Genomic DNA, 26,264 nt, shown 5'->3' on the forward strand with positions numbered 1-26,264 from the left:
TTTCCTCGGGAGAACCTGATTAGTATCTTTATTGTTTATCTAATACTCTAATTATCATCGTGTGTTCATCTTATATAGTGGTCGATACGGTAGCAAATCAGAGGTGTTTTAAAAGCGCATGGGATCTACCTCCACGTTGTTTGATCCGCCTTTCATTCTACGTCACGGATCACGATTTCAACTTATCGTCAACCGCTAGGTGGCGCACTTCCTCACATATGGCGTAAAGGTACACAACCCGAAAAATGCATTGAACAAAAAAAGTAAACAATGTCGAATTTTCGCCGAGCATAGCGTAAAGGTTGGATTACACTGTGAATTAAGAAGGACAAAATGACAACTCTCTCACCATTCACTCCACCTATCGTCAAAACTTTGCTGGGATGGAAGAAAGGGGACAGCTCCGAAGTTGATAAATGGTCGGAAAAAGCCGTCAAAAGTTTAGTGAAAAAACTGAAAAAGACTGGGGGATTAGATGAACTGAAGAAAGCTATCAGTACACAGGATACATCCACTAAGTGCATTACAATTCCGAGGTAAATATGAGTTTTTTCTCAACCTGCATTGTTTTGAAATCAACATGCCGAAATTTAGGCTAGGCGTTTGGGCAATATGGCGGTTCAATTTCATGATTCCAAATGGGGCAGGTTTAAAAACATTGCTTCAGGCTATAACGAGACATTGGCTTTTGGCAATAAGCCTATCAATAATGGAATTACACATTTGTCATTTTATTGAAAGAATCATTTCGGTTTTTTTGTGATGTCACTTGCATGTGATGTGTCAGTCATATACTGTTCAATTCTATTCTGTTATCATTTAAACTGCAGGTTACGTTAAATATCAATAATGTTGCTATTCTATAAGTTATGTCATTAACTAAATTTTATCAAACTAAATTAAACAAGGTACAGGTTTTCTAGTATAGTTATATAACTATATTGCTATAATATTTTATTTACACAGTGATCGATACATACATACATGACTGTGTTTCCATAAATGTGCAACAGATTATCATGAAATTACATAATTTCTTAATACTTATTTACTTGCATAATTAATATTTGATCTAATTTCTTATCGGTCTGTATGTAAGGAGAAATAAGTCTACAAATACATTGCTACATTTATAAAAATATATAGCTGAACTGGGTTTCGAACCGTAGACCTCTAGCTGTGACTCTAGTCAGAAGCTCTAACACTGAGTTGGTCCAAAAAATTCAGGTGATGACCTGAGTAAATGTTAGCCATTTTGCAGCTCATTTATGGCCAACAACTGATTTTACAAATATATTTCCATTTACGTCTTAATACTTATTTTATTTATTACCTTTGGTTCATCCGTGTGAATTGATGATACAACTGTTAAGTGTTTATAAATTAATTCAAATCCATCGTAACTTGTAATTAAAAATTCTCTCCTGCAAAGTAGGAGTGTGTATTGGTATAGATTTTCCAATACGATACGATACAGTATTTTCAGATGCGATATCCGATATATTGGATTTAAAATTTTAATGTATACAATCTTTTCTTGGATTTCTGAAATAAAGTAACCAAACAAATTAACACTCAGTCAGTCTTGTTTGAGTTAATAAAAGTAATAGAAAAAGAATCAGTTTATATAATAGGAAATTTATAATATTTCCATGAATTATCAGGGACATGTGTACTAACTGACTTATATTATATGAACTGATCATTGTCATACCGTTAATTGAAAAAAGGATATAAATGATCAGGATATAGTTATTCAGTTATTCATGAAAAAGTATTTATAACTTATAAGCATGAAAACTCTCAACAATGCTTCAGCTCCTTTTAAAATCACATTTTTTATTCAGAAATACAAGGAATATTACAATTTTAGGGACTCGGCACTTTCACGTTTAATTTTCTTTCAATTTAAAATTGTTTCCTTTTTTCATATCGAGAGGAGTTATTATTCAGCTGAATATAGATTTAAAAGATATCAAAGAATAAAAAATTATCAATCAAATACACGGCAGGTATATAGGTTTCCTCGGTAGGTGTATGAATTTTACTGGCGTGCAACCAGTTCTCGCCGAGTACCATTTCTCGCTAGTACATTGTGACATCATTTTTCGTCTATAATTTTATGTGAAGTCATGAACTTATAATTAGAAAACATACTATGTAAAGAGATGACTTCTTTTTGCTCTTGCATGTACATGTACGGTACCACAGGTGCTTGAGGATATAACTGATCCCCCCTCCCCCCACGGGTTTAGACTTAAAAGGTTTCTTATATTCTGCACTTCTGCCACTTCAAATATCTGCTATTAGACAGCAGGAAAGAAATTAAAACGTAGTACGTGTGATTCATTTAATTCGTCTCTGACTTTCATGTATTTTTGGCGACTCCGCCTGGGGTATTACCTCCGATATTGTGTGGAATGGGGTGTTAATTTCCCATTACGTTATCAGCCACACGTTGACCCTATAGCTTCAGTAATTATTGCGTGGTCAATATTTATCTAAAAATATCTGGTAAAGCACGCATCAAATTGCACGTTTCTGTTTGACCTATTTTAAAAACCTTTGATATAATTCAATCATTCTTGAATATTTTTTTTTTTTTTTTTTTTAAGAATAATCCTCTAATTATCTAGTATCTGTTGTCGTTGTTGTTTTGAATGAGGTTCGCAGATAAATTGCATACAAGCGCTTGGAATAAATTATCTACACATGCAGATTGATACAAGTAACCTGGGCTGCTTTTTACAAAAGAACTTACGACAAAGTCGTAAATATTTTTAATCTCATTGAATGACCTTTGGGTAACAAAATTTATATTATACCATTAATTTACCTTTATTTCAATTTCTATAATTATTTTATACAGTCATTAAATTCAAATAATGATTAGTTTGTGATTAATAAGCATTCATTAATTTGGTCGTAAGTCGTAAGATCATTTGTAAAATGCAGCCCTGAAACACATCATCAAATAATTGCTGACCTCTGATCGAAACAACATTTTGTTTTATTAAAAGGATGTTATTGATGGCAACATGAAACTTAATTACTCCATACCCGATTGGACACAGCGTTGGACATGTGATTTGTATATCCCGAGTTAAAATCCTGCAGAGGCTTTAATGGTTACTTACTAGTGATGGGAAATCGGAAAATTTTCATATTCGGGTATCGGAAATAATCAAAAGTGTATAATCCATTAAATAATCAAAAGTTTTAAAATTATGATTTATTGAATAAAACAAACATGTATGTGTTTCAGTTGTTTGAAGCTATCAAATATTTATTCAAATAAATCAAATATGTTAATAAAATTTAAATATTATTATGCACATACAATCTTATTTACTGCACCTGGTTAGAATAAAAGAAAATTAGGAAATAAAAATGTGCGGTACCATTTATAATAACTAGAAAGTTAGGAACAAGTTCAAACTTCAAACAATAAACAAAAACAATTTAAAATATTACAAATTAATTTGAATTCAGAGTTCAAATCCCAATTAAAAAACATTAAACAAAAACAATTTTAACTGTTTTTAAACATCATAACTAGAAAGTTCACAACTGACCGAGTCACATGACATACAACTTCAGTGTTTCACCAGTACCTTTCAAGGTTTTTATTCAAGAAAATGAGCAAGTCAACATTTGCACAATGTAGTCTTCTTTTTTAATTAACTATTTCCCCTGCTCTACTAATTGGATCTTGATTTGCGGCATCTGCCTGGTCCGTGAGGCTTGCACATGGCGCCGCCATTTTGTTTAAACCTATTTTGTTTTGATGTTTGAAAAAAAGTCAAGTACAAAGAATTTTCGTAAATTACATTTTTTTTTTTTTTTTTAAACAATCGATTATGAAAATCTTAATCGATCATTGACATCGGGAGACATTTAGCGACCGACTTTCGATTGTCGGCGATAATCGGCCCATCACTATTACCTAATGAATATAATTTTTTAGATATTCATTTTTTATCACCAAACTGCAGATTTTTTACTTATTATCCTCTCTCGCAACTTGTTGCAAAGGGGATATAGGATCGCTGCTGTGCGTGTGTGTGTGTGTATGTGTGTGTACGGCTTGGAAGCAAGTTTAAAAGAAAACTCTTGCATGGATATTTATCAAACTTTGTACACTTATTTGGAATGATAAAAAGACAAACCATGTAAATTTTCAATTCAATCAGTTGAGTATTTTTTGATATATCGTTAAAATAACACAATTTTAAACATATTTTATGTACAACTTGACAATAACTACTTCCGCTTCTCTTCTGTGAAACCAAAGTGAAAGTAAGCAGTTCAAATAAACAACTTAATATTAATTCTTGGATTTAGATCTAGTACAGGTACAGAAAAAGTAGTTTTTGTGGTAATGAGGGGCTATAATCTGTCCCAAGATATTTATGCAGCACATTTGGATGATTTTTATTAAAAATACACATATCTGTGAAAGAAGTGCAATTGAAATAGTTGAAAGGGATATTTTCCAAGATAATTTCATTGACACATTAACGAAAACAGATTCCTTACGGAGATTTACAATGGGGAATGTTTACATCTTTTCTCCATTCGGAATACACTCTGAATAAATCGCGCAATTTTTCAATGTTATCATCCGGGCTTGCTGCAATACAAAATCTCCGTAGACATCACATTTTTTAGCATTGTATGGAAACCTGATAAGCTAACAGGGGCATTTTGACTGAGAAATCTTGGAAATTGTTCATACTTTTGAAAGAACATCGTTTGAATCCTGAGGTATTTATAAATATCAAGCAATTAAGCCAAATGTGAATCCAGAATATCTTGGGACAGAGTATAGTAGAATGTGGTCTCCACATTTACATTTACATAACTATATATATATTCCTAAATAATGCACCCCACACACTAACTCATGTTGGTAGGTAAGATTTTTTTTTTGGAACTATAGTTTAGCAAATATCCATGGCTCTATGCAAGTTAGCAAAAAATCTATGCAGTTTTCTTGATTTTCATTTGCATATTACATGTTTAATCATTAAATTAATGTGTCCATCATGATAAACCATACTTAAAAGACCACTGATATTGTAATTCATTTGACACAATATGAGGATGTCTCAGTATAGCAACAAAATCAACATCCTTTCTTTTATGCTGATGCTGAACCAGTTATTTTGGGAATTTTTCAATTAGATTTTGGGAAAAAAGTCAATTTTTGATTTGGAAGGGGTCCTAAATTTACAGGACTCACATGCAAGGGATTTTATGCCCTGCTTCCATCTGCTTCAATTTTTAGAGACCCAGTTGTTACTGACCAAAAATTGACTATTTGAATTATGCCAAGTCTCCCCCTAGGTTGGCCTTGGTCATTGTTTTAAGGTAGTGACTCAGGTTTAACACACAGTGACTGAGTCACTAGTCACTAGTCTTAGAACTGCTAGACAAGTGGGAGCAAGTGACAGACGGTGGTTTGAACTACCAAACCAAACAAAATGATAATATTTTTGTTCCACATACATGGCACGTATTAATTCAAACATGAGTCATGGGAAAAGTACCGTAATGTATTTTGTCACAACCATTAATTTATGACTCAAAATACATGTACTAATTACCATGCATCAAATACAAATGTACTATGCCACCGTATTAGGTACACATGTTGCGCCATGCACCAAACAGATGTGCAGGGTGCATCAGCATGCATCAAATACATGTATTATGCTTTAAAAAAGTATTGAATCCATAAATCATGCATTGTATTGAATACATGTAGCATGCCTTGTATCAAATGCAATGTACCATACCATGTATTGAATACATGTACCATGCCTTGTATCAAGTCCATAAATCATGCCTTGTATTGAAAACGTGTTCCATACCTTGAATGTATTGAATGCATGTACCATGCCTTGTATCTAATACATGTACCATGCCTTGTATCGAGTCCATAAATCATGCCTTGTATTGAATAAATGTTCCATACCTTGAATGAATTGAATAAATCATGCCTTGTATCAAATACATCATATATATGTGCCATGCCTTGTATCAAATGCAATTTTACCATGCCTTGTATCAAATACATGTTCCATGCCTTGTATTTAGTACATGTACCATACCTTGTATTGAATACATGTACCATTACTTGTATTGAATACATGTATGTACCAAGCCTTGTATCGAATGCATGTAACATGCCTTGTATCGAGTACATGTACCATGACTTGTATCGAATAGTCAAATACAAGCCTTATATCGAATACATATGTACCAACTAAGCCTTGTATCAAATACATGTACCATCCTCGTATAAAATACATTGCCATTTATCAAATACATATGAAATATACATTCAATCATTTACTATATAATAATGCCTCACCAAGAATTTATACTATCCATCTGTGATTTTGAGTGATTAACGACATTTACCTGTGTATCGCTCGACATTGTAAGTGAATAATTTAAAGGGACTTGGACATGATTTTAAGATCAAAATTTTATTTTATTTTTTTAAAAAATTTTTAATGTATAAAATGGTTTATAAATATGCGCATTTTGAGTGATTGACCAAAATTTGTATGCTAGAAGTCAGGTTCTGTGAGAGATTCAGAGGTAAGAATTTACTGAATATATGTAAACAAATGTTGAGTCTTATAGTTGTTTACAAATAGTGTAAAGTATTGAGTTACCATTTCTTTGAAATAAATGACTCGTGGCAAAGAAGGTAAACTGCATGATTCAATGTTTTCATAAATAATATTACCAAATGAATTAAGAAAGTAATTTAAAGTTAAACCATTAAAACACATGTAAACAGGGTGAGGCTCAGGCTTTGTTTATGAAATGTAGAATTTCATACTGAATGCATCTTGCTTATAACTCAATATTTGACTTTCAAACTTTGACAAATCATCAAAAATACCCATATTAGTCATTCTAAACATGGAAAATGAAATTAAGAATTTTAATTAAAAGCTCAAATCATGTCCAAGTCTCTTTGACAGGCTTAAAATTTCTCACATGCGTACATGTAACCACAATGTAGCCAAAAAACTTATAATAAATGTAAAACTGTAAATTGAATAATTCAGAGATGTAAATGAATAGTTTAATACCGTGTACTAGTCTTAAGGATTTTTTTCTGCACTGAGTTCATCCCAAAAGTGTATCCATAGATTTTTATTTTTACTTTTAGCACTTTAAACATTCTGGTATTTATTTCAAATTTTAAACCATAAATTGGCTACACATGTTATATTACATTGAATTCGTACAATTAATTCAGAAGTAAAGTTACATGTGGAAATAGTTATATTTAAGCATTGAATCATTACTAGCGCGCGTTACTCAATTTGTTTGCACACACCGCTGCAGTTATGTGACTATATCTTTCAAAAGATAATGATTTAATGCTTACATTTACATTTTTTTAACTTCTTGCCCTGTCTGCAAATGTGATTTATGCGTCAAAATTTCTATTTTATCCTAAGGGTACGTTCAAAATGATAGAAGAGCCACTGTAACAGCCACAAGCGTGAAGTTTGATTCTCGCCTGTGACGTTGCATTTTACAGCGTTCAACATTTGTGACGTCATAATAAAACTAGTCATTCTAACCTCTGAATACCCTGTGTGTGTTACGGTCTTATAACTGCAGTATGTTTTCACACACTTTACATGCAAAAAATATTTGAAATGTAGATATATATGTATAACATGCATAATGCTGACTGACTAAAATACCCTGCTTACAAAACAAACAAAAACAAAACAAAACATGTCATTATAATGCCTCTGACAAAAATACTCTTGTCTCTGAAAGAGAAAAACAAGTCAGATTTTTGTAAGGTTCCAAAAAAAAAAAAATTAATAAATAAATGAAAGAAAACCAAGGAATAGCAATATAACTCAGACAGTACAATATCATCCAGTGTTTCTCAATGAGTTGTAGCCCTTTGTGACTGTAAACAATAATTTCTGTATAATTAGGCAACAGTGAAGAAACCTTTGTAAGGGGTCAATAGAAATGATCATGTTCCCCACCCCCACCCCCCTACCAACTTAGTGTGGTCCCCCCTAAGAAGCCCCACTATCACGACCTGACCCAGACACGTTGACCTAGTTTCCGCCTGCACTGCATTGAATGAACTCTTGTGTATTCATGTTATTGTGTAATCACTTCTTATACTTGTGTTCAGGTTTCACAGGTGTATAATAAAGGAGATAATGTAATTAAATTTGTGTATTCTGGTGCACCAGACAAAGGATATTTTGGTGTAGCCATCGAGTTAATATTACAGACTGGAAAAATATAAGTTCTGATAAATTATCTTACATTCAATGAGATAAATTTGAAGATTTGAGTTTTTCGAAATGCATAAAAACTTCATACATGTATGTTTTATTAACAGACATTTGTTATAGTGTTGAAGGCTCTGTAAAGCTTGCTCTTATAGGAGCATGATGAGTTGGATATAAGTTTTTCAGAAAAAATTCCATACTCATATTCATTTAAAGAAATATGATGATTTTATATATTATTCATATTGAAGAAGATTAATTTTGTCACAATGAATATTTTAATGATATGAATTTTAAGATATGTTAAGATGTTTAAGTTTCTGAAAAAGAAGATTGGAAACAATTAAGAGTACCGGGGAATGGTTAAATTTTTGAAAAACAATATTTTCTTTTTGTGACAATTCTATGTGTTATTGAACATAATTATCCAAAGAAGGTGTGTGTGTGTGTACCTGTTAATGATTTTATTTGCTTACATCCAGTAAATACTTGTTGTTCTATATGATGTATACAGTGTATAGATAAAGCTGTTTTTAATGTCAGATGATAGAGTCCAGCAGTTTGGATTTTTAAAGTTGTACTAGGTTTTTCGCTTCATAAACAAATTAAATAGATACAGTCAAACTTTGTTGTTTCGAACTAGACGAGACTCATTAAAAACTTTGAGATATATCCAAGTTTTCTGAGATATAGAAGGTAAAATACTTAAAAAGAAAAGTGGTTGGGACTTACAAATCACTTCAAAGTATCCAATGTGTTCGAGATATCAGTGTTCAACTGTATTAGTGTTCAATTGTATTAGTGTTCAACGTTACTAATGTTCAACTGTATTAGTGTTCAACTGTAGATATGCATAAATTATAATATACAGTGTGTAAATAAGACTGTATAATACGTGGGATGATAAAGTCAACAGTTTGGATTGTAGGTCACTGGATGGCCGACTACAAGTCTCCCACAGAAAAGGTCTCCCCCATGTGATCTACTGCCGCCTGTGGCGGTGGCCAGATCTACAGAACCACCAGGAGCTTCGCGCCGCGGAGTCATGTGAATGGGCCTTCCACATGAAGAGGGAGGAGGTGTGCGTGAACCCGTACCATTACACAAGAATAGAGCCCCCAGGTTGGTTGAGTTGGTTAAGTTGGTCTGTAAACATATAATATTTAGTGAAGTTCTACTATTATACACACTGATAGAGCCCCCAAATTTGTAATGGGGAAACTCAGAAAATCCGTTAACAATTGAGCCACCATAAAAAGTATCTGCTTGCAACAAAATTGTGTACTTAATAATTTTTTATTTGAACCATATAGACAATTGCAGATGTCATTTTTTTTTTTCTGATTTTAGTCCTACCGCCTGTGCTGGTTCCCAGGCACACTGAGGTACCAGACAAGATGCCCCAGATTGAGAACTATGCCATGACAGTTCCGGAAAACACAGAATTTCCCACTGGAAGCAGCGAGATCTTTAATTTGCCAGGTACTACAATTCTAATTTTTTGAGAGGGAAACATAAAAAAAAGAATAAGGAGGCTGGATGGTCAACAAATTACCAATCTTATTTTCCATAAAAGTTCAAATTTCAAATTCAATTTTGAAAATTCATCAAATTTTCAAATTTGAAATATGACATTTTTAGCCATTAACTGTCATTTAGTAAAGAAACACATTCCAAATAGTTCAGATTTAAAATTTGAATGTTTTCCTATATCTTTGTAGAGAGTTCTTCTTCTCAAGAAGATTCATATACTCTAAAAAATGGCCACGGCCATCGAGTCCTCTTATTATATAATAATAAGTATAAACATAAAAATGCCATGCTGCTACATGTACCTCATGGGAAAGTTGGATTTTCATGTATAATTGATATCCTCATTCCAAAATATTAAACTGTTAATTTAAATGACATTACTATTTAAAGCAATATGAGCTGCAATTTTCATGATGAATTTTTTTTTTTAACGAAAATGTTATGTACTAAAATGACAAAAATATCATGGTTTTTAAATTTCTTTCCGTCATATTTTGGTGAAAAAGGCCGTTTAGGAGCCTTAATTGGAGCGAAATTGAATTATTGTCGTCCTGTACAAAAATTGATTTGCTATATGTTCCTTAGAAGAGATATCCTTCCTCTGACAAAAATTAATGATTTTTTCCAACCTTATTCATCATAAAAGTTTAAGTTACATGCAGACTTAGCATCCTATCAGGTTTTTACAGCAAAATGAAATTCTAAAAAATACAGCTCATATTGCTTTAATGTAAGGAAAACACTTGTCACTCCTTTTTGTAAGGCACAAATGTGTTTTCAAGTGAAACAGTGGTTAAATGTCACATGTTACGACTCTTTTTGAAGTGAAAGAATGATTTCACATCAATGAATAATAAATGCTAATGTTCATACTCATAACTGTCAATAAGAATCTGTGTCATACCAAGTAAGTTTAGAAAGAGCCATAACTCTTGTTCTAAAATTAGTGTGCCAAGATGCAAAGAACAGTATCTCCGGTCAGTCCAGTGAAATAGTTTGAACATAAAACATGAAAAATTGGCAGGTGGAAGAGGACCCTAGATATTAATTTTAAAGTATTCTAAATATTTCGGTACCCTATAACTATACCCTTCCTTCAGAGTTTCATAAACTTGATGTTAAAGATTTAGAAAGATAATTTTCTTACAAAAGAATGTCTTTGGTTATACAGTTGAATTTCATATTAAGCCATTATTATTTTAATTATTAAGCATTCAATGGAAATTGTTTACTCTGTACTGGTTGATATGTTGTGTCATGTTTATGCAATGAAAAAGGAACTTTTACAAACTCAAAATTATACAATTCAGTCGGGTGATACTGGAGGTAAAAAGCTTCATATATTAGTCCATTGAATGCATTGTTAATACATACTTTACAATTATAACTTTTCTATTAATTTACTGTAAATTCCTTATTTTACGCGAGTACTAAATTCCGCGATTCCGCTGTTTTGCATCAAATCGTGAGAATATAAAATCGCGAGCACCAATTTTTTGTGATGGTATTATATAGCTTAAAACTGTCTGAAAAATAAGAGCATATTTTAAAATCAGCGAGGACTGCTTCTCGCGATTTTACGCGGAAATTAATTCCTCGTGTTAAATTAGGAATTTACAGTATCATGTGTATACCAAGGCCAGAATAAAATCACTGTTGTTTAGAATTGCCTGATCTCCCTCTTTGAAATACCCTTGCTGATAAAATTTTATTAGCAAAAAAAATGTGATTTTTTTTTTTGAATATGGAGATTTAAAAAAAAAAAAATGTTTAACCAATTTTTAATAACTGTGGTTTCATCAATATTCGTTGAATACCAATTTTTGTGGATTTCGTTGTTAAGTTGATGCATAAAATTTTATGATCAATGAAGTGCAATTGCTATTAATATTTTGTATTGATATGGTCATTGGCCACGAATTTACGTACCCTTGAAACTGTGATTTTCGATTTTTCCACAAAAATTGATACCCTTGAATGTTAATGAAACCACAGTAGTTAATCTCCAAGTTTGAAAAAAAAATATAATTCCCCTCTCTCCCTCCTGGATCTAGAAACCCCCAGGTGGCCATTCCAAACAAACATTTTTCTTAAGGGGTGGCCCAATGTTAATAATTATTCTATTAGTTTATCATGTTTATAGTTAGCAATCGAAAATGTCAAGCTAACAGAAATTAATATCCAGTTAATTGTGTCGGATGTTGTTGGGTACCCTTAATAATTGGCAACAAAATGAAGAACCAAGAAATAAATATGATAAACTAGACAAATGTCTATTACTGTTTGTGACAGGAAATCTCTAATATGAATTTATTTGAATATAAATGAAATTACCTACTAGAGATTTTTCTAGAAGCTTAAACTAGCTGACAGTATATTCTAAGGTTCATTACAAATAAATACAATGCCTGAAGAAGATTACACTTGGATTTCTAGCAATTTTTTAAAAAAATTTCTGTCAGTCTAATTTAAAAAAAAAATTCTTTGAAAGATTTTCAAGTCTATTGGGGTTAAATTGTTGAGGGATTCATTCCCTTCTCTTACTACACTTTGAATTGTTTTTCAAATGAACAGAACGTTACTTGATTATCATGATATTAAATTACATGTATTATTAGCATGAAGCGGAAGAAGACCAACTTTTATTCATGACTTAATTATTTCAAAATTTACTGCCGATAAATTGGTTTGCGACAACTAATGTTGAGGACCAAGTGTTATAACAACCATACGACAAAAACTAGTTCACGGCAAGAAAACAAATATGCGACAGCGAGGCTCTTGTGAACCTCGCAGAAATTTCTCGTGAGCAAATAAAAGTTGGTTTATGGTATGCAGTATTGGATAACAAATTACGATTTTCAAAAGTTTTTAATTCTATGAATATGAATTAAAAAAACCCCAGGCGGATTCAAACTCATGATCAGCGGTTCACATGCCAAATACTTAAATAATTTTTGACTTTCCCTTGTTCATGGAAAATACGTTATGAGTAAATGAAAGGAATTAATTGCCTTTCAGTAAATGTACAGTTATGTGACTTATATATATATATATATATATTTATGATGCTGCCAAAGGAGATAAGTGTACCTAACTGTGCATGTATTACTAAAGGCCTAAATATGGCCAGGGCTTGAACAGTTGAACAGTAAAGGACAGTTTGATCGAAATTTAAAGTGTACCCTTACAGGAAGAAATATAACCTATTCGGTTCAAAATTCTGTGGACAAACTTGCAATAGATTGTCAGTCATTTGTCAGACGGCAGACGGATTACTGGATTGTTCTTCGATTAAGGAGTTTATGTTTAAGAAATAAACAGCAAGTTGAAAAGTTCACTGGGATATGAACGTAGTTTGTTATGTGATCATATCCTGTATTCGGGCTTCTCAGATATGTGATCACGTAACAACCAAGTTCATATCCTGGTGAACTTTTTAACATTGCTGTTTATTACTTATATTTTAATGTTTAAGAATGGCAGATCATGCAGAAATCATCGATATATTTTTTCTTTTATATTTTTTCTTTTACTTTATTGCAACAGCAGTCAAGCAATAAGCGCGTACCGTCATCATAGTGTGAATCACAATGTGATGTCATGAAAAAGTTCACACAGAATTGAACATTCTTGCAATTCTACAGATTCATATAAGGAATATTTGCAAATGTAAATATATGATATTATTAAAAGAAAAAAAAAATTCAATGATAAAGAAACACTCCATCCCACAGCGTGGCTATCAGAATTCTTTAGAAAATTTGACAGCAGTCATGTTACCCATTATTATATTCAATGACAGAGTGACATTCATATCGGAGGCTAAATAGACTGGGTATAAATTAATCTTCCATTGTGATCATTTTGTTGTTGGCAATAGAGGTTAAATTTGTAAAACTTTGTACAGTATATTTAAGATGAGCAAAATATTGCATAAATTTCAGATGTTTTTTATCTGTAAATCTACTTGGGACATCCTTATATGGGCATGGTCTTCTGGAAAACATTTCGAAATTGGAATTAAATTGATATTTAAAGGTCAAGTTTGAAATGTCATTGCAGTGTTAATATTCTGGGAAAGAAAAAACCTGACTGGCTAATTTTAAAATAACTGGAAATCAACGTGGAGTATTATGACATTATCGTTCAAATTTAAGAAGGTAATCTTGCCATTATACCGTGGACTTAATCAAACCACAAAGTGCAGTAGATTGTCAGACGTCAGACAGATTCAATCCTTTTTTTTTGATAAAATTATTCATGTATATTTAGAAATAAACAGCAAGTTGAAAAGTTCACTTGGATATGAACTAGTTTGTTATGAGATCATATCCTGTGAAGCCCGAAGGGCTTCTCCAATATGTGATCACATAACAACCAAGTTCATATCCAAGTGAACTTTTTAACATTGCTGTTTATTACTTATATTTTGATGTTTGAGAATGGCAAATCATGCAGAAATCATTGATATATTTTTTCTTTTACTTTATTGCAACAGCAGTCAAGCAATAAGTGCGTACGGTCATCATTGTGACGTCAAGAAAAGTTCACACAGAATTGAACATTCTTTCAATTCTACAGATTCATATAAGGAATATTTGCAAATGTAAATATATGATATTATTAAAAGAAAAAAAAAATTCAATGATAAAGAAACACTCCATCCCACAACATGGCTATTAGAATTCTTCAGAAAATTTGACAGCAGTCATGTTACCCATTATTATATTCAATGACAGAGTGACATTCATATCGGAGGCTAAATAGACTGGGTATAAATTAATCTTCCATTGTGATCATTTTGTTGTTGGCAATAGAGGTTAAATTTGTAAAACTTTGTACAGTATATTTAAGATGAGCAAAATATTGCATAAATTTCAGATGTTTTTTATCTGTAAATCTACTTGGGACATCCTTATATGGGCATGGTCTTCTGGAAAACATTTCGAAATTGGAATTTAATTGATATTTAAAGGTCAAGTTTGAAAGGTCATTGCAGTGTTAATATTTCGGGAAAGAAAAAAGCTGACTGGCTAATTTTAAAATAACTGGTAATCAACGTGGATTATTATGACATTATCGTTCAAAATAAGAAGAAGGTAAACATGCTAAAAAGCATCCTTATATATATGATATCAAAGAATTTTGGTCTGATTTATCAGCGATTGGATATGTAAATCTTTGGCTTGGCCAATATGGGCCAGTCTCAATTTATAATATATTAATAAATCATCATTTTACCTACTTCTTGTGATGAAATATTTCAATTTATTTTCCAATGGTCCAAGAGTTGTAAATTGTCATTTAATTCAACACCTGTCAAGGAAGATTGACCAATAAAGGTCAGATTTTAAGAATTGAAATGTTAAAAGAGAGAGTGTTGATGACCTCTTTATTTTCTTATAATGCTGCTTGCATGACGCAGATACTTGACATAATTTTAAGAAATCCCATTCCCAGTTCTTTAGTCACATAACTGCTCTTTATGCTTGATGATACTTGACTTAACTAGGTTAAATGTGTCATGTGTTCATATGGCATAAGAGTTTCTTATTGACTGACCTTATTTTTTCTTACATATCTCCTACCCCCCCCCCCCCCCCCCCCAACCACAACTCAAATTTGAAATTTAATTTTACTTTGGTGACAGGTGTATTTCTTGGTTACCTTTAAAAGCAAAATATTCTCAAGTTGAACCTAAGATCCAAAATGCCCCCATTCCCCAACTCCTTCATCACCGTTTTATTTTCAAAGATGCAACAACAAGAGGAAAATTCCTTGAAAAGTTGAAGGTCAGTGACGTCTTCCTTATAGTTCTCATGCAGCGTAAAAAAACCCAAAATAAACACATAAAGCTGGCCTAGTCTCCCGAGCAAACTGTATAGCTCTCTCTCTCTCTCTGCGATCAATACTAAAGGATGCGGGCCACTTATGTATATATAGGAAAAATATAGGTACTCCATGAAGCTGTATAGATTTTTTTGTGTCTTTAGCTATGTAGACGGCTCGACTATGTGGCAGTGACATTGCTGCATAGAGCCAGTGTATGTCAGGTTCTTCTAACTATGCGCTCTGCGCGACGGCGCGCATTAGTTGATATTTGGCGTGTTTTCTGCGTCGATCCTTGCATTCGACGATCAGCCTGCTGCCGAATACACATCCTTGCTGTGGACTGACGTATTTTGTTAAAACCTATGTGCGGTCCATTCAGGCAGCCATCTTGTACTTTTGACGTCTTCTTTCTTCGTGTTCGTCTTCTTCATCTTGCACAAAAGTTTTCAGTCTGTGATTTCTTCAGCTATCAACAATTTGTTCTGGAATTATCCCAAGATACTTGTGAGAACCTTCTCAGCAAATCCAACTGAAATTCCTGCTAAAGCGGGCACATTGGAAAAGGTCATTGACGTCTCTCACTTAATAACATAGTGTGGTGGACTGAAAAGCAAAATTAGCGCTCTTTCTTTTGCCATCTTTCTATATCTGTTCCTCTCTGCTGTATGGAATATAATGCAGGATTCAACATCGTAAGGACACAGGCTGAAGACTGAAGTACCCCTGTTATGTATCCTTAATTGATTTGATTCAAGAGCTGACGTAGACACCAGTAGAGTTTTTTTTTTTATTCTTCTCTAGATTTCATTAGTGAAGACTTTATTTTCTGGGGGGGGGGGTTGTACTGACCTTATATATACATATGATATATATATACACTCTGCTGTGATGAAGAATGTAATGTAGACATGATGACAGCTTTACAGAGATGTAAAACCAATTTATCTGGAATTGATGGATTCTTTAAATGTCCATTTTATGACAAGATAAATATATGTTTTGATTGATACAATGCATACATATTTGAATATATATGTGTATGGTTCATCCATTTTTTTTTTTAAATATCTGTTTTGCATCGGAAGTTTTTCTTGTTTAGCATCAAGCTTTTTTCTGCCTTTTCGATTTCCAGATAATTATTTCAAAATATTATGCTGACTGTTGTAACTAATAAAACAAAATGAAGTGACATATAGAAAAAAAAATTATGGTGCAAGCAAAAGTGATAAATGTTTTATTACAGTGACCTAACTGTCCTTATATGTTATTGCAAAAATTAAGGAAAATGGGTATAAGAAAAATGATATTTAAATAACTCTATTCTCGTAGAGGTTATATTGCCCTCACCCCTCTTCTCTCTCTCTCTCTCTCTCTCTCTCTCTCTCTCTCTCTCTCTCTCTCTCTCTCTCTCCTTGAATAGGAAATCTTTTTTTTTTACAGCAAAATAGAATCATAAAAAAAATCAATTTGAGGGAAAATCTACCATACTTATTGTTCACTATCTTAATACAGATTTGCCAAGATTTCTATTGATTTTGTTGTATAATGGGCTCATTAAGAATTGGGGCTGTGGAGTTATGTGTGTGACATGTACAATTTGAGTTTTCTTCATCAGTTCGTTATTTTTATCCATTTTTGTATTTGCTTTATGGGTTTTTTTTTTTTGCTAAGAGGTTTTTTTGATGCCATCCAAGCTAGAGCACAAATGATTTTTTTTATCTTTTTTTTTTTTTTAATGGAGGGGGGTTGTCTCAGGGTTGTATTTTTTGTTTTTATTATTTTGGAGAAACAAACTTTAAGGTTGTTTAGTCCATCTGTACACATGCAATCATAATTTCAATTTTCCTCTTGATTTAACTAAATTGAATAAATTTTTTCTTATTTTGCAACCTTAGAGGTCAAGGTCAGTTGTTAGATGGAAGGTCAGGGTCAAAGTTATAGTTTCTCTTCACCTTTGTTCTTAAAATTTACAAATCATTAAAGAATCAAAAGCAAGTTAGAAAAAAAAAAAATTCAACAAACTGATCATTGAATGAAAACCTCAAATATGAGTATTTTCAAAGTTGTTTAATTTTTTTTTTTCATCCATCCTCACAGGTTTATCGTCAATATGATTGGCTTTTGATATAGCATTGATTGATTGCATTGGCCTTTCCCCAATAAAAGCACAGGGGAGTTATGTTAAACACATTGAATTTGTAATAGAAATTATGTGCATGTTGGTAATGCTGTTTGACTATAAATCTTTAACTGTCAGTAAACAGAATGATGTTCTCAAAGAGCTCCCGGTCAGTGAACATGTCGGTTATCTGTGGCATGAACTTGCCAGCAAAAACGATGGCCAGCAGACCACTCAGTGTACATATCTGTAGCTCGAGCAGTGGTAAGTCAACCACTCTGTAGCTCAAGCAGTGGTAAGTCAACCACTCTGTAGCTCAAGCAGTGATAAGTCAACCACTCTGTAGCTCAAGCAGTGGTGAGTCAACCACTCTGTAGCTCAAGCAGTGGTAAGTCAACCACTCTATAGCTCAAGCAGTGGTAAGTCAACCACTCTGTAGCTCAAGCAGTGATAAGTCAACCACTCTGTAGCTCAAGCAGTGGTGAGTCAACCACTCTGTAGCTCAAGCAGTGGTGAGTCAACCACTCTGTAGCTCAAGCAGTGATAAGTCAACCACTCTGTAGCTCAAGCAGTGGTGAGTCAACCACTCTGTAGCTCAAGCAGTGGTGAGTCAACCACTCTGTAGCTCAAGCAGTGGTGAGTCAACCACTCTGTAGCTCAAGCAGTGGTAAGTCAACCACTTGGTGATATCTGTAGCTTAAAGAGGTTCGATCCTCTGATTTTGGGTAGCCATTTTGGGTCATATCTAGTCTGGAAATTCTGTGTCATATATGAATTCTACTTGTAAATTCCTTTTTTACAATGCCAAATAAAAGGTATTGAATAAAATAGTGAAGGAAAAATTCCATATTTAGAGAGTGTAGTAAGGGACTATATTTTGTGGCGGAAGGTTTTAAAGAAGAAAATGAACATTTTTCATAACTCAGTTGTTTTAGAGTACCGTAATTTTAGCTTTCTTATTTTCCATGCAGACCAAATTTTCAGATAGTTTATGCATTGGGATATCTTCGTGTTGTTTCAAAAAACATATTTCAACAATATTTCAATATTCCTATCGACATATATTGGCATGTTTAAGTGATATTTCATAGAAGTAAAAAACAAATCAACTCCAATTTTCCCCTAAAATTAGCTTATTTCATGCCATATCTCAAAATTTACATTATAGACCCATACTTTTGGTTTTATTTTCTGAATATTTAAGTTTCTTTTGACAAGTCTGTCATAATTTGAGAAATAGTTTGAGACTTTTTAATTATTTAATTGCATGTTCAATCGTTTATGAATAAAAATAGTATTTTTTCAGTGCAAAATGGTCAAAATATCAATAAGGTGAAGAAATTGCAAACTTTTTCATAATGATAATTTTAATTTTATTAATTCTAAATAATGTAAATTTGTTTTTGATATCATGGTTCATTTCGATAAAAAATTATAAAGTGAAAAGCGATTTAAGTGCAATTTGCACTTTCAGTGCAGAAAGGTCATATTAAATACACCGTAGCACCGAAAGGAGCATATAGACCCGAAAATTTTGTTTTGAATTTTGGTTTAGATATGTGTGTAGATGTTAAAAAAATATTTTAGAAAAAAACTTAGAGACTTTTGATCGCAGGATCCAACGTCCTTAAGCAGTGGTAAGCTATGGCAAAAGTTGGTCAAAACCACTTAGCAGTGCTCAAGAAAAAAAATTTAAACAACACAATTACCGCTCTTAAAATTTCCCCTTTCTAACAAATGTAATGTGATGTCCTCAATGTAAACTGACACAGAAAGGATTTTGTAGCAAATAAAGGGAAGAACCCTTTCTAAAGGATATTATTTTGCTAATTTTTTTTTCTCGTATTCAATTTTTCAAAATTTTTTCATTTCAGAAACTCCACCCCCAGGGTACATAAGTGAGGATGGGGAGACCACAGACAATCAAGGCATGGGTAAGTGGTAAAAGACGATAACCAATAGAAATGAAATTCTTGAGAGGTCAGAGGTCAGAGGACTATACAGTACAAAATTAATACGTAGTATTATCACAGGCAAAGACACTGAAAAATGTAAATATTTTCAGATAAAATTCTTTAATCACAGCTGTGTGTAAGTGAAATTCAAAACTGCCAAAAATCTTTTACAAATATGATAAGGGGTAAAATAATTTTGGTCAAAAACCACCCCACTAAGTAAAATAACATTCAGAAATTTTGTGAATTTCTCATAGAATGTATAGATAGAAAAATGATTCTAAATAAGAAATATAACCATGCATACTTTTATCCACCAGGTGTTGTTAATATGTTTTGTTTTGATATTAATTGATACCTGTAATCTCAGGCTCTTGTTGATTTTAACCAATGAAATTTCAATCTGTGGTTATATTCTATTATTACAGTGATATTGAATTTTATCCTGTCAGTCAAATCCCCTATGTGACTGTAGCTCTCATTTGATCGACATTTTGCATGGTCTCTCCCATTTTAAAGGGGAATGGAATCTGTATGTCAGATATGAATGTAAACATTAAAGGAGATTTGGCTTCAAAAGTATACATGCGTTGATCCCAGGTTGTGGTCATTTTTAAATTTTATAATCATTTAATTCAAAAGAGACTCGTTGTCCATGGCCATCTGTATTTCAACCTTCTTTTCTGTGATAGAAATTGAAAAAAATGAATCCAGAAAAGAATTAAATCAAATTAGAAAAAGATGGGGAAAGGAGAGGGTGGGGTCAGAAGGAATCATGGGAAATAAAACTGTAATTCAAAAGTTGCTGTAAAGGGTGTCTCAAGAAAAGAAATTGGAATTTATAATGTTTGGTCACGTAACTTTATAGCCACACCTTAAATGCGCCTGGCGCATGTGAAATGATTCTTGTGGGTTGCATTCATTGGCTCTTCCTTTTTTTCCAATGAACAAATGATCTCTGTAACTAGAAGGTGTTAATTAATATATTTATATATATATAGACATATTTAAAGCCCAGTACTTTGCTTTTAAAATTGTATTATTGTTGTTGGTCTCCTTTGCTGAATCACACAGAATGAAATTGATTATTTCAGATGGAGTTGATGTCGGATCACCCAGTCCACCAATGGGTGAGTACAATGGAATAAATGCAATCATGATTATTGTTTTTTTAAATATTGTTCAAAATTCACCATAATTCTATTTCTATTAAGACTGAGGTTTTCAGTTGGTCGGTGTACCTCAGGATAGTTTAGGACTGAGGGGTATATCTAATTGATGTAGATTCTGGACAACTGAAGCTGTTCTTGTTTAATGCATAACAACATCCATGTACTGCGAAAAAGGAGATCAGACCAGATCTTGATTTACGTTCATGAGTAAAATACAGAATTTGCTTACTTTAAAACTGGAGACACACATGAACTTGGGCATAGGTAGTTTGTTTATAATAAAAACAAACAAATAGGTTTTCTTAGCTAAAGAATTTTTAACACAATTGTTGATAAATCAACACCTTGTTTAAGTTTTTTTCAGTAGAAAAAGTATAAAATATAATCTGCATGGTCAGGTTTTTAAAAGTGAGTTTTAAAAGAGATTGATTTTCCTTTCTTTCTAATTTGGTTAGAAATTTAAAAAAAAAACATTTACCGCATTTCAGAATTCTGGCATTTAATTGCAGATCCAAGACTTTTGCCCAGAAGTCATGATGATAAAGCTAAATTTTATTATTATATTATATTCCATTTTTAACACAGTATTATGGCAATGTCACAGGCAACAGATTTGATTTACGTGTAGAACAGAAAATCTCTCAGTTCACATGGCTGAATGTGAGTTCACATGGTTGAATGTTTAATATTTTGAAATCCTCCGAGGTTTGCATTGTATTGTTCCCAACGAATGTCGAATTTCATGTAATATAGGATTCCTCTGAGTTTTGTATTGTACTGTTCCCTCTGAATGTTGAATTACATGTGATATAGAAATCCTCTGAGTTTTGCAATGTATTGTTCCAGATGCCGACCCGGTGTCTTATGTGGACCCACCCTACTGGTGCTCTATTGCGTATTATGAACTGAACAATCGTGTGGGGGAGACCTTTCATGCCTCCCAGCCCTCCCTCACCGTCGACGGCTTCACAGACCCCTCCAACTCGGAGCGCTTTTGCCTGGGACTGCTGTCAAACATCAACAGAACTCAACAGGTGGAGATGACCAGACGCCACATAGGTTAGTTTGACAAACCGCAGATGTTAGAATTTAATTCAAAAGAAATACAGTAGGATAAAATGGCAGACGTTAGAATTGAAACATCATCAGAAATGACTAGGAGCTACCAGTTAAGTAACCTTGACAAACTGCAAAGGTAAGGTGTCATCCAAGACTAAACCACAAGTAGTTAACCAAGACTGGACCGCAGAGGTTAATTGTCAACTAAGACCAAACTGCAGAGGTCAATAGTCAATTAAGACTAAACTCTGCAGAGTTTAGTAGTCAATCATGACAAACTGCAGATGTTAGTAGCCAGACAAGAAGTCAACCAAAACACAATCTCAGAGTAAATAGTCAACTATAGCTAAACTGCAGAGGATAGTAGTCAACTAAGACCAAACTGCAGAGGTTAGAGGTCAACCAAGTCTTACTGCAAAGGTTAATAGTCAAACAAGACTGAAATGCAGATGATATTAGTTAACTAAAACTGAACTGCAGATATCAGAAGTCAACCAAGTCTAAATCTCAGATGATATTAGTGAACAAAGAATAAACCACAGAAGTAAAAAGTCAATTAAATGTAACTGCAAAGGTAAATAGTCTAGCAAGACTAAACTGCAGAGGTTAAAAGTCAACCAAGTCTAACTGCATAGGTAAATAGGCAAGCAAGACTTTTTTTCAGTTCAGTTTTAGAATTCAACCAAGAACCAAATATTTTTTATAAGAATAACCTCTCTTGTCAGAGGGAACAGTTTACCTTAATTCATGATTTACAAGAGCATACTGCTGACGAAGTCTTTCTTCAACTTCCAATGTAATGACCTCGTAAACTTTCTGGCAAAAGTTAAAATCATTTTTTCACTTTGTCTTTAACTTTCACCTTTTCAGGCAAAGGGGTGCGCTTGTACTACATTGGAGGCGAGGTCTTTGCAGAGTGTTTGAGCGAAAGCGCTGTGTTTGTACAGAGCCCTAACTGTAACCAGCGCTACGGCTGGCACCCGGCAACAGTGTGCAAAATACCTCCAGGTCAGACTTGCTTATTTTTAGTCACAGAACCATAACAGCAGTGTTTATAGAGGTTTGATGGTGAATAGTTAAACTGCCCATCAGATCTACAAAGAATAAATAATAAATTTTTGTTCTGTCCTTTTTTGTTTAAGTGTTGAACTTCCCTGGTTTTTTTTTTTCAAACTGTTCAACTTCCACTTATCTTACAGAACGAATTACAAACTCAATTGCTAGATAATAATAAACATACTAGAAGTAGAGTAGTAGGTTAATCTACAAAAAGTAGACTAGTTTTTAGTGTTTTTTATTGTCTTTCAAGTATGATGGTGTTAATTTTTTTGGCTTTTCCTGTTATTCCCACCTTTCAACATGTTCAATCATGCAAACTGAGAATTATTTCCTTTTGATTTTCATCATGTGGAATTCCCGTAATCACAAAAATCTTGAAGTTGTGAAGATGTTCGATTTTATATAATTGTATTTGTTTTTTAATAAGCATGCATACATTTAGCATAAAATCTCTCAATTGTCTGACAAACACTATAGATTTGATAAAACATTTTTTTTTTGTTCAATTTTCAAAAGAGCTTTAAAAAAAAATGGAAACCCAATTACTGTTTATGATTTTGAATTAAAAAAAAAAAGGAAGAGAAAAACACTGAAAAAGAGTAATGTACCGTTTACAAAGATAAAGTCAGAGCAAATGAATATAATTTGCTGTTAAGTTTAACAAAAAATCTATGCCATAATGTTTCCCATTGACCAAATCTTGGGTGTTTTTCCTAATGGAATAAAAAAAAAAAACACGATACTTTTTGAAAAACAAAAAAATCAGTGGGTTTTTTTTTCTCAATGGTAGGTTGCAACCTTAAAATCTTCAACAACCAGGAGTTTGCGGCATTGCTGGCGCAGTCTGTGAATCAAGGCTTCGAGTCTGTGTACCAGCTAACAAGAATGTGTACCATTCGCATGAGTTTTGTCAAAGGTTGGGGAGCCGAGTACAGGTGAGAGAGAGAAAGAGAGAGAGAGATATGGGGATCATTGTGTGTAGTTTGCCGCCTACATTATTATTATTAGATGAATCGAACAAACTGAGACAGTCGTCACAAATAAAAGTTGGTTTACAGTAATCGCATTTCAGAAAAGATTTAATTAACAATCTATGAAATCAAATGTGGGTGTAGCATTCTTCTTACATATGTACATCTTCAGGAAGTGCTATTGAGTAAAATGGGCAGATAACCATGAAATTTCATTGGGTATCAATTTTCATGATTTTTGTGTTGACTGTGAATTGAATGTTTATTGAAAATCAATTTCAAAACATATTCTGTATCAATGAAATCATTGACCACAGATTAATCTCCCTTAAAACTCATTTGTTTTCTTAAACCCTAAAAAAAATGATGAATATTAATGAAACCATAGTGGCCCACAAATTTGAACATGTGTTTTCCTTTATGCATACTATCTTTTTTCCAATGGTTGAGGAACTATAGTTTCAGGTCCTCATGTTTTTCTCCAATATTGGCAAAACTACAATTTTATAATTTTGGGTTTTTTTTCTTCCTAGGAGACAGACAGTTACAAGTACTCCATGCTGGATTGAGATCCACCTGAATGGCCCCCTACAGTGGCTGGACAGAGTACTAGTCCAGATGGGGTCGCCCGGTCTACCCTGTTCCAGCATGTCATAAAAATAAAAATAGGATGAAGCCCTGGGACCTTTGAGAAAATGGCTGAGTTAACTGCCAATACAAAATGAAACTTGGTTGGAAATTTTTTTATTTTTTTTTTTTTTGGGGTGGGGGGGGGGGGGGGGGAGGTAGATTTAATTTAATTGTATTCAGTATTTTGAACTTTATGAAGTTATGCCCCTTGGATTTCATATTTTTTCATTGGAAGGGGGGGGGAAGTGAGGTTCCATTATATTTTTTTTCTTTGATTGTTTTAATTATGTATTTAATGAAATGTATTTCAACATTTTGATACTACACTGTTATTGACTGCTTGCTGATCTGAATATCAACTGATAAACAAAAAAATAAATTATTTTCTACTTTGAAAATAGCAGTCCAATTACTTTAGCCTTGCATTGGTTTTTTGGGTTTTTTTTTTGTTTTTTGTTTTTCATGAAAACTTTATTTCAAAATGTTGTGGCAGAAATTCATGCATTTCTTTTTCATTTTTAAAATACAGATTTTTTATTGAATAAAATCTAGAGGTATTAACAAATCCAATGTTGTTAAACAATGTGTATTTATATAAGCCTCATGCAAATAGGTACGGTAATTCTTTTATCTCCAATGTTCAGCTCCATCATCATCATCGTCATTTTCAATATTTATCAGAGTGTGTTGCGGGAGTTTTTCTGTAGGACAAAAAAAAAATCACTTGGATTTTTGGAGTAAGTTTTCCATGTAATGGACACAACTCATCCCCCAACCCCTTTTTGAAAAAAAAATAAATAAAATACGATACCATAAAATATACTGTATACAGGGATATTTTCACCCCTTGATATTTTCTTCGTATTTTACTCTCGGACAGAGTGAATCGGGCGAAAATAAAAAGTTTGGCGAATATTTCCCTGCATGCAGTATACTGTTAAATCACTCTCATAGACATTCAGTATTTTACAACAATGTATAAATTTTATATCATGTTCCCAATGTATTCATAAAAATGTTTCCAGGAAGATGTATTACAGATTTTAAGGTACCTCAGCCAGTGGCTAAGGTTATAGGAATAGGGACTGTCACTGTTTATACCTCTAGTTATGTGAAAAAAACATTGTATTTGTTGAATATCTTTAACTAAGACAGTCTCTTTTTTGTAAACGTTAACATTGTTGGATGATTTTTTTTTTTTGTGGACAGTATTGTAATGTAGCAATGTACACATTTTTTGTCAAAATTTCACATTTTTTTTTCACAGAGAGAAACAAGAGAGAGAGAAAGAAAGAGAAAGAGAGAGAGATCTTATAATAAACATAATTGAAAAGCTTTGATTTGCTTTCCAAATTTCTCCTCTATTTATTTGGATTGATGCTAATTGTTACACACCTCAAACTTATGAAGGCACATGGCTCCCTAAATTTGTTTTGTGGGTTTTTTTTTTTTTTTATTACAAATTAGATTTTTCTTTGTGATACGAATTTTTCATATTATACATTGGTGCAAATTGTTAGTAATTATTTTTTATGTAGATTAATATCGCTGAGTAGAATAGTGTTGTCTGGTGCATTTTGGACTTTGACCTATATGTAGGATAAGCTCCATTTGTGACACGACAATGCAAA

General features: G+C 32.8%; 1 protein-coding gene across 2 annotated transcripts; it reads left to right on the forward strand.

Annotated features, from left to right (window-relative positions):
• The first annotated feature begins 200 nt into the window (after nucleotides 1-200).
• Nucleotides 201-24,759, forward strand: LOC128171544 (mothers against decapentaplegic homolog 3-like). 2 transcript variants are annotated; one of them, XM_052837316.1, is made up of 9 exons: nucleotides 201-536; nucleotides 9,217-9,422; nucleotides 9,651-9,782; nucleotides 19,662-19,721; nucleotides 20,837-20,872; nucleotides 21,761-21,973; nucleotides 22,844-22,981; nucleotides 23,823-23,967; nucleotides 24,537-24,759. In XM_052837316.1, exons 1-9 carry the CDS (start codon nucleotides 334-336, stop codon nucleotides 24,658-24,660), a joined length of 1,257 nt encoding a protein of 418 aa, XP_052693276.1. In that variant the 5' UTR covers nucleotides 201-333; the 3' UTR covers nucleotides 24,661-24,759. The 2 variants fall into 2 exon arrangements, with proteins under 2 accessions (XP_052693276.1, XP_052693277.1); XM_052837317.1 differs by having other exon boundaries at nucleotides 9,229-9,422.
• Nucleotides 24,760-26,264: the final 1,505 nt, after the last annotated feature.

Source organism: Crassostrea angulata, chromosome 2 (genome assembly GCF_025612915.1).
Source record: "Crassostrea angulata isolate pt1a10 chromosome 2, ASM2561291v2, whole genome shotgun sequence".
Lineage (NCBI taxonomy): Eukaryota > Metazoa > Mollusca > Bivalvia > Ostreida > Ostreidae > Magallana > Magallana angulata.

What these genes read in the sequence shown, in the direction of transcription:
- LOC128171544 (XM_052837316.1), top strand. Translation starts at nt 334, where the DNA reads ATGACAACTCTCTCACCATTCACTCCACCTATCGTCAAAACTTTGCTG. An exon ending in AGTGTGCAAAATACCTCCAG is followed by an intron (nt 22,982 to 23,822) that starts GTCAGACTTGCT and finishes TCTCAATGGTAG; the next exon opens with GTTGCAACCTTAAAATCTTC. An exon ending in GGTTGGGGAGCCGAGTACAG is followed by an intron (nt 23,968 to 24,536) that starts GTGAGAGAGAGA and finishes TTTTCTTCCTAG; the next exon opens with GAGACAGACAGTTACAAGTA.